General features: G+C 43.3%; 1 protein-coding gene across 2 annotated transcripts in view; it reads right to left on the reverse strand.

Moving 5' to 3' along the window:
* SH3GL2 (SH3 domain containing GRB2 like 2, endophilin A1) overlaps positions 1-17,856 on the reverse strand; it is a 189,725-nt gene extending 171,869 nt beyond the window's left edge. The window contains exon 1 of one of the 2 annotated variants that reach the window (XM_073636608.1): positions 17,506-17,856. In XM_073636608.1, the coding sequence (XP_073492709.1) occupies positions 17,506-17,550 (45 nt within the window). In that variant the 5' untranslated portion in view covers positions 17,551-17,856. Of the gene's footprint in view, positions 1-17,383; positions 17,406-17,505 lie in introns of those variants that run through there. The other variant, XM_073636616.1, reaches the window with a different exon arrangement.
* Between the last annotated feature and the right edge of the window lie 355 nt (positions 17,857-18,211).

Consider the following 18,211-nt stretch of genomic DNA (forward strand, 5'->3'; position numbering starts at 1 on the left):
GCTATTTTTTACTTTGTGTTGTCAAGAGCAGAATACTCAGACTCTGCTGTAGTGTCTGGAAAACAGAACTGCTCAAAGGTAGCTGCACTTCCAGACAGTTGCAAATCATGTGTGGGACAGTGCTAAAAATTAAACTCCTTTTTCTTTAGAAGTGTCCCCCAGCCTGATTGCTGCACCCCTGATACCCATCGTTATTACCTAGAAGGCTGAGGGCATACTGTATGCACAGGGCATCCTAGACCCACTGCTTCAGAGGGTGTCACCACTATGTCCTTCATTCACTCTATAATGGTGCAGGAAGTAGCATTACCACATCAGCAATGCTCCCTGCATAATTGCAGATGATCCAGCCTGGAGAACAGGCGAAAATGAGGGAGGAACCTGCGGCCTCATGTGACCATTCTATAAACTGCTTCAGTGATCAGTAAAGAAAGAAAAAACAAAAAGTAATAAAGTATTACATACTTGCAGGGACCTCCAAAGGGAGGGAGCACCGAGCCTGGAGTTGGGCTTTAAAAGGTCTTCCTTCCCTGCACCTAGCAACCAACCAGGATTTTATTATTTTTTTTCATAGAGAACATACTTACCTTATAGACTGACTCCTCCTGAGGAAGCGACTACAAGTCGCGAAACATGTAGAGGACCACGTCAAGACATACATCGCAACTGCCCTTACTACCAATGGGGTTCACCTGTTCCTTTGGAACCATCTGTATTTACCATGTACAGTTGTCATTAACTGTTTATCAATTTATGTACAATTGCTTTTAATCATGTCTTTTTCTTAAAAGGGGTGTTCCAGCCGTTAAAATTTTTTCTTTAAAAGTCAGCAGCTACAAACACTGTAGCTGCTGACTTTTAATAAGGACACCCGCAATGTCGGCACCCCGAAGCCGATCCGTCCCTCATTTCGTGTGCCGGCACTGCCGTCCTCACTTAGGGAAACAGGCAATGAAGCCTTGCGGCTTCCTACTGCGCATGCGCGAGTCCCCCAGCGATTTCTGAATGGGCAGCTGTCTTCTGTGACACACACAGGTCCCAGAAATCAACGCGAGGAGGAGAAGACTGAAGATCACCACGGAATAGAAAGTGGGAGATTAGGATGATCTGCCTAGCAACAGGCATTTCTGGTAAGTAAAAAAACATTTTTTTTTCAAATGTTTTTTAATGTAGTTAAAAGGAACGTTTTTATGTTTTTTTTTTTTTTTTTTTTTTTTAGGGTGGACCTCCGCTTTAAATAAATTGTTAATTTTATTACAATACCCTGCTCTATCTGTGGGTACCTAAGTTCTTTCTAAACCAGGGGCATGCTTGGCGCAGCCCCAGGTGTTTTTCTCCAATAGTTCACTCCAAAAGGATGATGGTACCCACTCCTACCTCTAGATCTAACTGATCAAGGCAACCCTTTCTATTCAGCTCTCTTTTTGATGATATTTGATCACCTCTGCGGTTTTTATTTTTTATGCTATAAAACAAAAACGTGTGATAATTTTGAAAAAAAATAAAATAAAACAAACAATATTTTTTACTTTCTGCTATAAAACACATCCAATAAAAAAGAAAAATAAATAAATAAATAAATAAAAAATTAAACTTTCTTCATCAATTTAGGCCAATATGTATTCTGCTACATATTTTTGTTAAAAAAAAATCCCAATAAGCATATATTAATTGGTTTACACAAAAGTTATAGTGTCTACAAAACGATTGGATATTTTTATGGAGTTTTTATTTATTTATTTTACTAGTAATGGCCGCAATCAGCGACTTAGTGGTACTGCGACATTGCTACGGACAAATTGGACACCTAACTGACACTATTGACACTTTTTTTGGGGACCAGTGACACTAATACAGTGATCAGTGCTAAAAAATATGCACTGTTACTGTACTAATGACACTGGCAGGGAAGGGGTTAATATCAGGCACGATCAAAGGGTTAAATGTGTTCCCTGGCAGTGCTTGCTAACTGTGTGGGGGATGGTCAGACTGGATCTGTGTGTTTTTGCTTAGGAGAAACACAAGATCTCTGTCTTAGTCCCTGACAGAACGGTGATCTGCCTTGTTTACATAGGCAGACCGCCGTTCTGTGCGTCTCGGGAACGATCGTGGGTGGCCGGCGGACATCGGGTCTGCTGGATCCGCTGATTGGCTCCCCCTCCTGCCAATCAGCGCGCGATCACAGCTCTGGCGGCACGCGTGCGCCCCCTAGAGCTCCTGCACAAAATGACAAGTAAAGGTACATGATTTTGCGCAGGAGAGCCGACTTGCCGCTGTACATGTACATAAGGCAGTTGGCAAGTGGTTAATAAAAAAGACCTGACCTTTGAACACAATCTTCACTTTAGGAATCACTCTGTAGGTATCGCCAGCTGCTGCTGTACTAGGCGGAGTGCATTTGACAGGAGCCAGTGCTATACAGGAAGCATCGGCTCTGCTCTCTACCGTAGCTGCATGCTTCCTTTACCGCTGGCTCTATCAACACTGCTGCTCTGGGATGGTGGGCCGGTAACCCCCGATCTGGGCTTGCCAACCCACCATCCCAAAGCAGGAGGTCATGGGCCACATCAGAGGTTAGGCACAAGCAGTTGGGCATCCCTGCTTTAAAGCATAGCTAAACTTCCCTCCTCCAGGGCTAACAGCTCTCTGCTTTTCCACTCTGTCACTGTCATTATATCCAACACTTCTTCATCTGACATCTTCTTTCTTTGGCCAGTTTGTGGCCCCTGATCTCCCCATTACCTGGCTATCTTACAGATGTCAAAAGTGTATACTTAACCGAGAAAGCACCACAGCCTATGCAAGAAAAAAAATCTTAGTAGAAATGGGAAGGCGCTTTTCGGCAGAAGAGAAATACAAAGTTTCATATGCCAATTTTACCTTTGAATACGGTACCTCACAAAAGTGAGTACACCCCTCATATTTTTGTAAATATTTTATTATATCTTTTCATGTGACAACACTGAAGAAATTACATTTTGCTACAATGTAAAGTAGTGAGTGTACAGCTTGTATAACAGTGTAAATTTGCTGTCCCCTCAAAATAACTCAACACACAGCCATTAATGTCTAAACAGCTGGCAACAAAAGTGAGTATACCCCTAATGAATATGTTCAAATTGGGCCCAAAGTGTCAATATTTTGTGTGGCCACCATTATTTTCCAGCTCTGCCTTAACCCTCTTGGGCATGGAGTTCATCAGAGCTTCACAGGTTGCCACTGGAGTCCTCTTCCATTCCTCCATGATGACATCACATTGCTGATGGATGTTAGAGACCTTGCACTCCACCTTCCTTTTGAGGATGCCCCACAGATGCTCAATAGGGTTTAGGTCTGGAGACATGCTTGGCCAGTCCATCACCTTTACCCTCGGCTTCTTTAGCAAGGCAGTGTTCATCCTGGATGTGTGTTTGGGGTCGTTATCACGTTGGAATACTGCCCTACGGCCCAGTCTCCGAAGAGAGGGGGTCATGCTCTTCTTCAGTATGTCACAGTACATGTTGGCATTCATGGTTCCCTCAATGAGCTGTAGCTCCCAAGTGCCAGCAGCACTCATGCAGCCCCAGACCATGACACTCCCACCACCATGCTTTTCTGTAGGCAAGACACACATGTCTTTGTACTCCTCACCTGGTTGCCGCCACACACGCTTGACACCATCTGAACCAAATAAGTTTATCTTGGTCTTATCAGACCACAGCACATTGTTCCAGTAATCCATGTCCTTAGTCTGCTTGTCTTCGGCAAACTGTTTGCGGGCTTTCTTGTGCATTATCTTTAGAAGAGGTTTCCTTCTGGGATGACAGCCATGCAGACCAATTTGATGCAGTGTGTGGCGTATGGGCCGAGCACTGACAGGCTGACCCCCCACCCCTTAAACCTCTGCAGCAATGCTGGCAGCACTCATACGTCTATTTCCCAAAGACAACCTCTGGATATGACGCTGAGCACGTGCACTCAACTTCTCATGGCGAGGCCTGTTCTGAGTGGAACCTGTCCTGTTAAACCGCTGTATGGTCTTGGCCACTGTGCTGCAGCTCAGTTGCAGGGTCTTGGTAATCTGCTTATAGCCTAGGCTATCTTTATGTAGAGCAATAATTCTTTTTTTTCAGATCCTCAGAGCGTTCTTTGCCATGAGGTGCCATGTTGACCTTCCAGTGACCAGTATGAGAGAGTGAGAGCGATAACACCAAATTTAACACACCTGCTCCCCATTCACACCTGAGACCTTGTAACACTAATAAGACACATGGCACCGGGGAGGGAAAATGGCTAATTGGGCCCAATTTGGACATTTTCAATTAGGGGTGTACTTACGTTTGTTGCCAGAGGTTTAGACATTAATGGCTGTGTGTTGAGTTATTTTGAGAGGGCAGCGAATTTACACTGTTATATAAGCTGTACACTCACTACTTTACATTGTGGCAAAGTGTCATTTCTTCAGTGTTGTCACATGAAAAGATATAATAAAATATTTACAAAAAAGTGAGGGGTGTACTCACTTTTGTGAGATACTGTAAATCCTGTCTCATTTCTCAATATTGGGTATTCCTGTGCCCACTAGAAATCATGTGCAAATTCCCTCTCTATGCCAGAAAAATCTGCTCGAATGATACACTGGGAAACGGAGTTGGATTGTTCTTTCACCTCTGAGCTATGGAGTGTTATGATTGACAATCTCCGTAAAAGCAATAGGGCAATCTCTTTTAGGGAATCCCCTATTAAATTGTTCTCAAGATGGTACATGACCCCTACCAAAATACACTCCTTCTACCCTGAAACATCCCCCAACTGTTTCAGGGGCTGCTCAGAACATGGTCATTTCATACACATTTTCTGGAGTTGTGACCGCCTCAAACCCATCTGGCAAGCAGCTATGGCCAGAATTGAAGAATCTTCTAAACATAAAATCCCCCTTACCCCACAAATATGCATTCTTTATGCCAATGCTCCAAATACACCAGTACCTTGCGTTAGACTGCTACATTCATTGATCAGCTCAATTCAATGGATGATAGCACTTAACTGGAGAACCAACAATCTATCATAGATGCAGGTTCTGTGTCGGATGGAAATGCTTAAACTTTCAGAAAGGATCCACCATACGCTTCATGATAGCATGCATATCTTTAATAAAACATGGAACTACTGGATCTTGCCATAACTCCTCACTGATACAATTCTTCCTTGAGTAAGCTACGAAAAGACAACTTTGTCGTTTCCCCTAGAAAAAATTCTGTAACAATAATTGTCTCTATATGTCATTATCAATATTTAGAATGATATATTTCCCGATATACAGTATATTAGTAAATCCTCTACCAACAATATCATATGATCAATTCTATCCTTGTACTGTTTTATCCATGCATTATCCATATACCACACTGTATTGTTATATGAAACTTCCTTTACTGCATTAAATATGTATGTTCAAACTTTCAATAAAAACTTTTGTAAACGAAAAAAGAAATCATGTGCAAATAACAGAGAATGCTGTTCAGGAATGTCAGATTGTCACCACTGACAGCTTGCTATTCTGCCTCCTGCGTGTCCTTGATTGGCTTATTTATGCCTTCATCTTTTCGGCTGCATAGCTGACCTAGGTTAAAGCAGCTATTATATGGAACATGCTGTTTTAAAATAATGACAAAGATTTTTCCCCTATTATAAAGAACAAAAGTAGCTGCCTTTCAAACACTCACAGCATGAATAAACCTATACTGTATGTCATGTAACTATTATCAAAAATGACAAAACATTGGCACAAAATATGGATACATGGTGGACAAACAGAAAAAGTGGTATTAAACCTAAAAACAAAAAATGTAATCTTTTGCAGTTTACCAACCCTTAACCCAGGGGTAGGCAACCCCCCGGCACTCGACTCCCTTCCCATCAGCAGAGCAACGCAGGGAAGTGTCAGCGAGACAGTAATGCATTCTAATTTCAGAATTTCCCACGCCGCATCTGCACTGAAGGGAGACACTGTGGTGCCCCCACACATTGTAAAAGATTGGCTCTCTAACTTTGCTGTAGCTTCGATTGTCAGCTTTTGTGATGTGGAAGAGATTGGGTGCAGTTCTGCTAGGGGGGCCGTCCCTGTTTCTAGGAACTTTGTTGAAATTATTTTTGAACCTTTGCGTCCCTTACTACTGAACCCCTGCACTCCGTGTCCCTTTAAGCCACAGCCAGTATTCAGCGCAATGAAAATCACACCCAACATTTCCTTCTCAGCTGCGGGGGCCCAACTTAGGATCCTGCACACAGGCCCACTGCTTTCAGAAAATGCCCCTGACCTGAGCTCATCATTGTGCATCCATTCCAGATGCTTGTATGTGACATCACATACATCACATACAAGCACGTGGGCTGGATGCGAGAGGTGGATCAGCAGGATGAGTGTCAGGACAGGTAGATGTGTCTCATCTCTGCTTCCTTTCACTACTCTGCATATCACACATATCATAGATGAGAAGAGGGTGGAGCAGATGAGCAGGAGGGTACAGTGGTGGAAGAGATGAGAAGGGGGTTCAGCAGTGGGACAGAAGAGCAGGGGGGTACAGTGTTGGGGCAGAAAAGCAGGGGGTAGAGCAGTGGGCAGATGTGAAAGGTGTAGTATTGGTGGGGCAGGAGAGCAGGGGGTTACAGTGGTGGGGCAGGAGAGCAGGGGGAACAGAGGCGAGACAGATGTGCACATGTGCAGATGAGAAAGCGGGTTACAATAGTGGGGCAGATGAGAAGGTGATTTAGTAGTGAGACAGAAGAGCATGGGGATACAGCGGTGGAGCAGATGTGGAGGAAGGTACAGTGGTGGGGCAGATGAGAAAAGGGGTACATTGATGGGGCAGATGAGCAGGGGAGTTACAGTGGTGGGACAGAAGAGCAAGGGGGTAAGAGCAAGGGGTTACAGTGGTGGGACAGAAGAGCAAGGGGTTACAGTGGTGGGACAGAAGAGCAAGGGGTTACAGTGGTGGGACAGAAGAGCAAGGGGTTACAGTGGTGGGAGGAATGAGAAGGGGGTTCAGCGGTGGGACAGAAAAGCAGGGGGTTACAGTGATGGGCCAGATGAGAAGGGGGTTACAGTGGTGGGAAAGATGAGCGGGGGGGTTCAGTGTTGGGACAGAGGAGAAAGGAGGTACATTGGTGGGACAGATGAGCAGGGGGTTACAGCAGTGGGGCAGAGAAGCAGGGGGTACAGAGCTGGGGGAAGATGTGCAGAGGAGAAAGGAGGTACATCGGTGGAATGAGCAGGGGGTTACAGTGGTGGGCAGAAGAGCAGGGGGAACAGATGTGCAGATAAGTTCAGTGGTGGGGCAGATGAGCAGATAAGTTCAGTGGTGGGGCAGATGTGCAGGGTTGTACAGTGGTGGGGCAGCCTTAAGACCCGCTTCCTGATTGGCCGGGAGGAAAAGCAGGAAGCGAATAATGAATATTAATTCGCTATTGTCACACAACTGGGTGGGCTTGGGGCACAGTTCTCTGCACCCCGAAGCCACCCTTTTTTGAAGCCAATTAGAGCCTCAGGGTCTAATCATGTGCTTCAAAAAAAAAAAAAACCCCATTGAAATCCATGCGTCCGGCACGATTAGGGGCCGGGTGCATAGATTAGGAGGGCGGCGCCCCTAATAGAGCACCCGCCACTGGCGGAAATTCACTGCAGTAGCCTTTGCTACATACAGTCAGTACTGGTCTCTGCCAGGTGCTGCTCGAGCAACTTTCCCTCTGTATACTGAACACAGGGGGTCACTCACCTGGCACCTCAGCCTTTGAGGATCTTATATTTTTTTAGTGAATACAAGGCATTTTTTAATTGGACAAGGCAGAGATCATGACGTCATTTTCCCCACCTCATATGAATACATAGTTGAACGTAAGTGGTCTTACGTGCCAAAATACTAGTGCTCCTTTATAGCCACACTTTTTCTCCCTTTTAGTAAACATGTTTAGGAAGGCTAATGGATGTACATTGTACAAGACAATAGAGCTCTGATGAGTAAGACCCTACTGCTCCTAGTGCTGCTTCGCAGATTGTCATAGGAAGCCAATGTCAATACAGAATCAATGACTTATAATTAAATTCATTTTACTTGCATGTAACATTTTATAGATAAGTACCTGGATTATTTTCATATCTGCCTGAAATTTAGCTGTAATTGTATTCTAAGTATTGTTTACTACTCTAATATGCAGCTAGGTGGAAGTGATGGTGGGAGGATAAAAGCAGATACAATACAGCCACAGCTATTTATACTCTCATTGCTTTTAATGGCTCATTACAATAGCCCAGTCACAAAGTTTTCCAGGAAGAAAACTGTAGTGTTTGTAAGCATGATCTTTTCATTACTTTACATAGCCATTGTGTTTTAAGGGTCATGCCACCTTTAAATTGCAAGTTTAGGCTTTGCTAAGTGCCGGTTCATACTACTGTGGCAAATTTACGTGCACATGTCTTGTGTACAGCAGTCAATTCACTTGAATAGGCTGCTGTACCCATGAGAGACGTGGAAAAAATCTAGCAGCACATGCAACACCTTGCGATTTGAAGTTGATGCGTTGAGGTGCCATTACGAATTAAGTGCAGCGCGTCTCAGTGCGGGTCAAGAACACACAAGATTATGTATGCATTCATGACCCGCACTAGTTTGAACCTAGCTTAAATACCAGTGAACCTAAAATATTTGTGGACTGTTTTTGGTTCTCAAGAATTGAGGGAATCTCACTACCACTCCTCAGATGGAATCCCATTCCTTCCCACCATCATCAGGTTTTACTCCTCAAATGGAATCCCAATCCTTCTAGCCATCATAGTGTTTTACTTCTCAAGTAGGATCCCATTCCTTCTCACCACACCAAAATTTTACTCCTCAGGTGGAATCCTATACCTTCCCACCATCATCTTGTTTTACTTTCAGAGTATTGGTAACTGTAAAGCGCAAACACACAAGTCCATATATAACAGGAGATATAAAAGGCTGAGCAACTTAGTCCATAGGGGACAGGCTGGAAGTTCAAGGGTTAAGTGGTAACCGGTAATGTAATGGTTAAAGTAGGCTGGTAGGCTAGGCAGCTGCTGTTTCCTCAGAGAGCTGGCTCTGTGATGGATGAGAGAGGGGTAGAGAAGGAAGCGCCACCTGAGTGTAGTATTAACAAATGATGTTTAATGACACCAGGTAAAAACACACTTACAGGATAAAAACATATAAAAGGCTCATCTGTATAGGTATGTGGTCCTCGGTGTTCCCTCTGATCCTATGGTGGTGACGCTGCAGGGATGCTGGGCTGCAGAAGGTGGATTACCAGCCGGGAGCTCCTTCTGTGGCCATCAGGAAGAGACTAGGGGCCAGCGTGGAGCGCACGTGAAGCGTGCATGACGTCACAGGTCGTCCGTCTGGACGACCTGTGACGTCATGCACGCTTCACGTGCGCTCCACGCTGGCCCCTAGTCTCTTCCTGATGGCCACAGAAGGAGCTCCCGGCTGGTAATCCACCTTCTGCAGCCCAGCATCCCTGCAGCGTCACCACCATAGGATCAGAGGGAACACCGAGGACCACATACCTATACAGATGAGCCTTTTATATGTTTTTATCCTGTAAGTGTGTTTTTACCTGGTGTCATTAAACATCATTTGTTAATACTACACTCAGGTGGCGCTTCCTTCTCTACCCCTCTCTCATCTTGTTTTACTTTGCAAGTGGAATTGTATACCTTCTTAACATCATAGGGTTTTACTCCTCAAGTGAAATCCCATTCCTTCTCATTACCTCAAAGTTTTATTCCTCAGATGGAATCCTATTCCTTACCACTACCATTGGGTTTTACTCCACAAGTGGAATCGTATACCTTAACAATACAGGGTTTTACTCTTCAAGTGGAATCCCATTCCTTCTAGCCATCATAGAGTTTTACTCCTGGAATCCCATTTCTTATCACCATCAAGTTTTTATCCTCAAGTGGAATCCCATTCATTCTCCCCACCATAGTTTTGTTCCTCGAGGAGAATACAATTCACCATCATAGAGTTTGACTCCTCAAAGGAAATCCCCAGGGGCTGAATGAGAGAACTCCCTCAATAGCACTCAGCATGGACAGATTAATCCGCAGTGCTAGCTGCTGTACTCTGACGACCTGAACTCGCAGTTGTCAGAATACCCAATAAGCGACTGCATCTGATTGGATGCAATCACTCTTCAGCTTACACTTTGCAGCCTAGCTCCTTTGTGTTAAAAGTTGACTGAAAAAAAATCCACTTTTATCAAGCCAAGTGGTACTGACAGGGCCATCCACTGAAAGACTTTCAGTATATTCAGCAGAAATTCAATCTGTTATATGGCCAGCACTACAAAAAAAAAAAAAAAAAAAAAAAAATGAATCCAACGGGGTGACTTGGGATCACTATATAAATGGCTGTTAAAGATGGATGGGTCTGATACAGATTAGATCTCACCATATGAGTCCAAGAGTTCAAATGAGTTCATAGATGACTCAACTAGTCACCATCTTAAAAAAAGAAAAAAAAACCCTGTTATAATAATTTTGTGTGGTCAAATGCTTTCCAACCTACATTTATATATAAAATTATAAATTTAATACAAATGAATACAAACTCATAGAAACCTACAAAACAGTGTAAACATTTTTTGTTATTTTTCCATTGACCAAAATGTCCTTCACACAACACATAATGATCACTTTAAATATTTACTGCCATATAAATCACAGTTCTCACCCAAATGATAGAGGTCTTACAATGCTGAAATAATGGAACACACATCAGCCTCAAGAAAATCGTGTAGTACAAAACTGATCATTTACATCATGGTGCCACGTATTAGTTACTATTCTTCAAATAGAAGTGATAGATCCACTTTAATAGATTACTCAGCCACGGAAGATACCAGCTAAGGGTAGTATATTAGCCATTTACTTAGAAACTAAAAAAGCAATTTGTGTTTTGGATTCAGGTCACATTTAAAGCCAGCATGCTAGCTTACATGACTCGTGCATTTCAAAGGCCAACAACATCAATCCACCTTTAATTTAGCAGATACATGCCCTTGTAGTGCTCTTATTCATCAGGGCTTCCCCTCTTCGTGATTACCATTTCCTAAATAGGATATAAAATTACCTAAACCGCAATTCTGGTGATCTTCACTTTGCAGTGTCCCAATACCAACAAGTCTCTTGTCTACTTGGCTAACCATTACATGGGATATCGTTTCCATTAAAACCAATATTCACTGCATTCAAGTACCACAAACCAAATACACCATTTAATTTATGTTTAATATACAAAGCAAACTCACCAGTGGTGGCTGGTGCTCAAAACTTTTGGGGGGCACAAACTGAAAAATACTGACCCCCCCCCCCCCCATCAATTGCAGCCTCTCTGTGCCCATCAAATGCAGCCACTTGTGCCCATCATATGCAGCCACTCGTGTCCGACCCCCCCAACACACTCATGGCTCTGGCAGCACCCCCAACCCCCACGCTTGCAGCTCTAACAGACCCCCCTGGCACTTACCGGTAGGCAGCAGCTCCTCTCAGTGCAGTGAGTGCACCAGAGCGGCGGCGACCTCCACTCCAGCATATGCCTCCTCCACTGAGTCCGCTCCGCTTCCTAAGTGCCAGGCATCCAATCGGGTGGCCTGGCGCTTTGACCAATCAGGAAACAGGTCTGACGCCCTGCCTTCTGATTGGCAGGGAGGAAGGTTAGTGTGAAAATAGGGAAAATTAACTCGCTATCGTCACACAATTGGGTGGGATCAGGGCACACTCTCTGCTCCCCGAGCCCACCCTATTTTGAAGCGTATTAGAGCCTCTCGCTCTAATCAGGTGCTTCAAAAAGTATCACCCCCTCCAACAGGAATCTATGCGTCCGGAGTCCAGAAAGGGACCGGGCACATGGATGGGGGGGCAGCGCCTGTGCGCCCACAGTACACGAGCCGCCACTGCAACTCATCATTCCATGTCTCCATGATTTTGTTGAGAAATCACTTTAAAAAACAACTCCCTAACATTTATGGCCATGGCCATCTTGGGTAAAAGCAAATTATTCATGTAGCATTTACTTCATGGAATCCATCTGCCCTTAGCTTGTGCATACATGCAGGAGGGTGAGCTTAGCTGAGAAAACCCCTCCTCCTTTCTTCCCCTCCTGGAGACTCCTGGGATGTATGACATCATTTCCCTAGGCACAAAACCATGAAGCAACTGAAGTAATGTTAAGAAAAAAAAAAAAAAAAAAACACAACACACGTTTAACACAACTAAATATGATATGATATAAATACCGTACTTCCCTATCTATTTACTAATGTTAGCAGAAGGATTAGAAATAATCAATAGAATGTTGAAATTAAAGTGGAACTTCACTCTCCCAAACGATCCATCAACATTTGCAGACAGGCCTTTCCTTTTGAAAATAATTAAAACCTTTGCACACAAGCAATGGAGAACACAGTGGGTAAGGTGGACAATTTTGCATAAAAAGTCAGGCCATGTGGTGGAAACTGAAGCCCCTGATCTATAGTATAGCCTACCTTGGAAATGGTCAGCAGGGGAAGTGCTGCCATGGCAATACAGAGCATGATTTTATGTCTGCAAAACACTAAAATTGATGGCCACTTTTTGTAACAATGAGGTATTTGAAGGCTTTACTGCCCTTGGCCTACCCCCACAATGCCCAGGTACTCTACTGACACAGACCTAACAGTCTAGGATGACTTTAACAGGGATGATCTATAGCAGGGTCCCTCAACCAGGGCTCTATGGAGACCTAAGGTTCCTCCAGAGGTTGCTAGGTAGCCTTAAACAATGAGCAATTTCTGCCTCTCAGATAAATTACCACTGACACCATTGATCTTTTTAGCCATCTGTAAGGGGGGGGGGGGGGGGGGGTTCCCAATGACCACAAATAAAAGAAGCATTCTTCCCTCTAAACGATCACATAAATTTATCATGAGTTGTAGATACATAATTTTGAGCAGGGGTTCCCTGAGACCAGAAAGTTATTTCAAGGGTTACTCTGTGTTGAAAAGACTGAGAAAGGCTTATCCACGACTCTACCTACACAGAGTTTGCATGTTCTCCCTGTGCCTACATGGGTTTCCTCCCACACTCCAGAGGCTGGCCATACATGGTTCGAATCTTGGCCTGTTCAGCAGGAACTGGCCGAGATTTGAACCGTTAATGGGCAGGCTGAATGTACCAAGTTGATGAATCGATCAATTTGGGTACAACCAGTGTGCCAGATTCTCTTGGGATTATCGCTAGTGGCTGCTATAACCGCTAGCAATAATCACGGTCTTCTCCAGGTGGGGATGGCTGTCCCCACCGGGAGAAGACAATTGCTGGCAGGAGGGATTCCCCTGTCAGCACTGTCTGTGTTGATGGGGGAAATCATGCAAATTTCTTTCCTGCAACCTGTTGCAACAATGAAATTCAAATCGTGTATGGCCTGCCAAAGACATGCTGGTAGGTTAATTGTCTCCTGTCTAAATTGTTCCTAGTATATGTATGAATGAAGGAATTAGTGAGTTAGGGACCTTAGAATGTAAGCTTCTTGAGGGCATGGACTGATGTGAATGTGATTCATTATATATTAATAAAATTATATATATGTATATATATGTATGAAGCGCTGTGTAAATTGATGGCGCTATATACAGTTGTGCTCATAAGTTATACCCTGGCCATTTTTCAGAGAATATGAATGATAACACAAAAACATTTCTTTCACTCGTGGTTAGTGTTTGGCTGAAGCCATTTATTATCAATCAACTGTGTTTACTCTTTTTACATCATATTGAAAAACAAACTACCCAAATGACCCTGATCAAAAGTTTACATACCCCAGTTTTTAATACCGTGTATTGCCCCCTATAACATCAATGACAGCTTGAAGTCTTTTGTGGTATTTGTGGATGAGACTCTTTATCTTCTCAGATGGTAAAGCTGCCCATTCCTCTTGGCAAAAAGCCTCCAGTTCCTGTATATTCTTGGGCTGTCTTGCATGAACTGCACATTTGAGATCTCCCCAGAGTGGTTCAATGATATTTAGGTCAGGAGACTGAGATGGCCACTCCAGAACCTTCACTTTATTCTGCTGTAGCCAATGACAGGTCAACTTGGCCTTGTGTTTTGGATCATTGTCATGTTGAAATGTCCAAGTACGTCCCATGCGCAGCTTCCTGGCTGATGAATGCAAATGTTCCTCCAGTATTTTTTTATAACATACTGCATTCATCTTGCCATCAATTTTGACCAAAATTCCCGTGCTTTTGTAGCTCACACATCCCCAAAACATCAGCTATCCACCTCCGTGTTTCACAGTAGGAATGGTGTACCTTTCATCATAGGCCTTGATGACTCCTCTCTAAATAAAGCGTTTATGGTTATGGCCAAGAAGCTCAATTTTGGTCTCATCACTCCAAATGACTTTGTGCCAGAAGGTTTGAGGCTTGTCTCTGTGCTGTTTGGCGTATTGTAAGGGGCATTCTTTGTGGCATTTGCATAGTAATGGCTTTCTTCTGGCGACTCGACCATTGCAGCCCATCTTTCTGCAAGTGCCTCCCTATTGTGCATCTTGAAATAGCCACACCACATGTTTTCAGAGAGTACTGTATTTCACCTGAAGTTATTTGTGGGGTTTTCTTTGCATCCCGAACAATTTTACTGGCAGTTGTGGCTAAAATTTTAGTTGGTCTACCTGACTGTGGTTTGGTTTCAACAGAACCCCTCATTTTTCACTTCTTGATTAGCGTTTGAACACTGCTGATTGGCATTCTCAATTCCTTGGATATCTTTTTATATCCCTTTCCTGTTTTATACAGTTCAACTACCTTTTCCTGCAGATCCTTTGACAATTCTTTTGCTTTCCCCATGACTCAGAATCCAGAAACCTCAGTGCAGCACTGGATGAAAGATGCAAGGGTCTGTCAGGAGTCCAGAAACTCATTGACCTTTTATACACACACACTAATTACAAGTAAACAGATCACAGGTGAGGACTGTTACCTTTATTAGGCATTCAAACCCCTTTGTGTCAACTTGTGTGCATGTTATCAGGCCAAAATCACCAGGGTGTGAAAACTTTTGATCAGGGTCATTTGGGTAGTTTCTGTTGTCATTATGATTTAAAAAGAGTAAACACAGTTGATTGATAATAAATGGCTTCAGCCAAACACTAACCATGAGTGAAAGAAAAGTTTTTGTGCTATCATTCATATTCTCTGACAAATGGCCAAGAAATCTTAAATTCAGTCAGGGTATGTAAATTTATGAGCGTACCTGTAAAATAATAATCCACAAAATTAAAAAAAAAAAAAAAAAAAGACGATTTATTGCTTATATCAACTTGTATTAACCAAGAAATCCTGTTTCTAGTAGACGTTAAAAGACAAATTGAGAATACGGGTCCTGAAAACATGCTCCTGTATTGTACAAAACACTTTTAGAGCGATGATGTCAGATATTCATATTAAACCAAAACCATAACTGTAGGTTTTAGTTACATTTTTTCTCTATCGAAAACACACTTGACAAATAAATATAGCTTTGTCTATTAACACCATATGTTGAAACACATCGAACAAGGCCGATTTTAGCAGGCTTTTTCTCACTTCCCTGGGTTGCTAGTGGAAACTTGCTTTTCTATTTTTGTCTTCCTAAGACTCGCCAACACACAGGCGGGCTTTCTACTAGTAAATATAATTACCATGACAAACACTATGGAGGAGGCAAAGGTTCAACACACAAATTCTCCACCAGAACCTGCTGCACAAGAAAAACCTAGCTTTTGCAATGGTGGAAAAAAAAATGTACATTTATATAATTGTTAGGCAGAAAAAAATTAAAAAATAAAAAGCAAAACGCAACATCACGTTCTTCGCTGCAGAACAGCACCCAAGGTACCCAATCCAGCAACCTGTTTAATAATGTAGCTGTCATCAGATAGCTCCGCATGAAGTCTTGGCAAGCAGGAAGGAGCTGAGGAGGTCACCTCTGTAGGAGCATCCCGAAGGCAAGCTCTCAGTGACTGCAGACATGCTGCGGCCTCTAATTCAAATTCAAAATCCCTCTAGAGCAGCAAACGGAGACCACAGGCTTGCAGAATGGAGTAATCCTCCCAATGCCAAGCCTGCCATCTCTTAATCTCCGTTATTACGTGCATTGTGTAAGAGCCACATACAGAATTGTGCACTCATGTTCTTTACATCATCTCATGCACACACTTCCATATTTTTTTTCCTCTTACATAATAAAAACCATATGCATTCGGAATTCCCAGTCAGGGACCACTGGCTGAAAAGAAACATCTTTTTTTTTTTTTTTTTAAAAAACAGCCATGCTGATTCCTGCTTTTGTGCAGAAGAGGAAATGCCAGCAGAAACCTGATTGGCCGCTACGGGCAACACGGACGCTGTCCTTTCCTGCAGTTTTCAGGCATCAGCATACATAGAGAAAATATTACATAATGTCACGTCATGACCAGGGATCAACAGGACCCAGCTGATAGCGTCATGTGGCAACACACCAAGTCGCTACAATGTTTAGATCTCTGGTTTTAGAAATAAGTAATAATAATACATATATTACACACACACACACACACACACATGACCCATACATAGATGTGTGTATAATTAATTAATATAAATAAAAAAAAAATTATATATATATATATATATATATATATATATATATTTCTATTTATTAATTAATTATACACACACACACACATCTATGTATGGGTCATGTGTGTGTGTATATATATATATATATTTATATCACACACACACACACAACCCATACATAGATGTGTGTGTATAATTAATTAATATAAATATATATATATATATATATATATATATATATATATATATATATACACACACACACACACACACACACACACACACACACACACACACATTCTCTGCATTAATAGATCTTCTCTCACTTATTTCCAAAATCTATCATGTGAGTTAGGGACCTTAGATTGTAAGCTCCTTGAACACAGGGACTGATGTGAATGTATAATATATTTGTAATAAATCAATAAATGATATGTAGAGATCTAGATGCATTCCTTTGTCTCACTATCTACATACAGAAAAATGTATACAACCCTGATCTGTTTACAAATCAGGGGAACTCCAAATGTAAGTGTCAGGTATGAACCTGTCAAGCAAGAAAATTGAATTTTCTCTATGTGTTCCCTCCGGAGGAAGAGCAGTGAGCGGTGGGGTGTACAAGGTAGGTATATATATATATATGTCTCTATATGATTTTATATAGCTGGGTCCAGCAGTGTAGGGCATCCTGTTATCTCCTATATCTAGCTGTATAAATAGCAGGGAGATCTCCTCCACATTTAACCTTGTGTGTCCCGGATGGCCGCCTCTAGCACAGCAGTGCAGATGATCCGTGGTGTGAGTAATTGGTATTGCTGGGCTCCACCCCTCCTGTGTACATTGTACGGTCGGGTGTCCGTCCCTTACCTGAGTGGCTTTGTGGAACTGTTTCTTCAATCCCGCTACAGACATGCTGGCTGCTGTGCAGAGAGATGGTGGAGGAGGCGGCGGCGGTGCACGCTCGGGGGATGCAGATGGCTGCCTGTCAGGCTGGAGGGGCAATGCAGGGGAATTCGCGATCGGCCGCTTGTCGGATGGCTTTAATCTTCTGATGGTGTTATCAGATGCATGCCTTAATGCAGGGACACCCTGACGTCAGGAGAAGAGAAGCCCAGCCTATTAAGGGGCAAGCCCTCCTCCATCCTGAGTGATCAGTGGAGGAATCATGGAGGCCAGCACAGTCCTAGCTGTATGGAGGAGGGGGAGTGACGTGGGAGGAGGACAATGTGCCTCTTTCATCTCTGGGGATACACAGGAAGACTGCTTCTATGCTGGGAGAGAGGACTGGTCACTGCTCGTGGGGGTACATAGCCTGCATGGGGAAGGGATTCTAGAAGCTTGTGTGTGTATATATATATATATATGTGTGTCAGTGGCAGCAGAACCCCCCTACCCCGGCACTTACCCCATCGGTTGCAGGCGGGCAGGCAGCAGTCAGGTTGCAGGCTCCTATGGGTGGTGGGTTCGTATGGGTGATTGAGGGCTCCTACGGGTGGCAGGTTGCAGGCTTCTATGGGTTGCAGGCTCCTATGGGCAGGTTGTGGGCTCCTATGGGCAGTGGGTTGCGTGCTCC

The sequence above is a fragment of the Aquarana catesbeiana genome, linkage group LG01 (genome assembly GCF_042186555.1).
Source record: "Aquarana catesbeiana isolate 2022-GZ linkage group LG01, ASM4218655v1, whole genome shotgun sequence".
Classification (NCBI taxonomy): domain Eukaryota; kingdom Metazoa; phylum Chordata; class Amphibia; order Anura; family Ranidae; genus Aquarana; species Aquarana catesbeiana.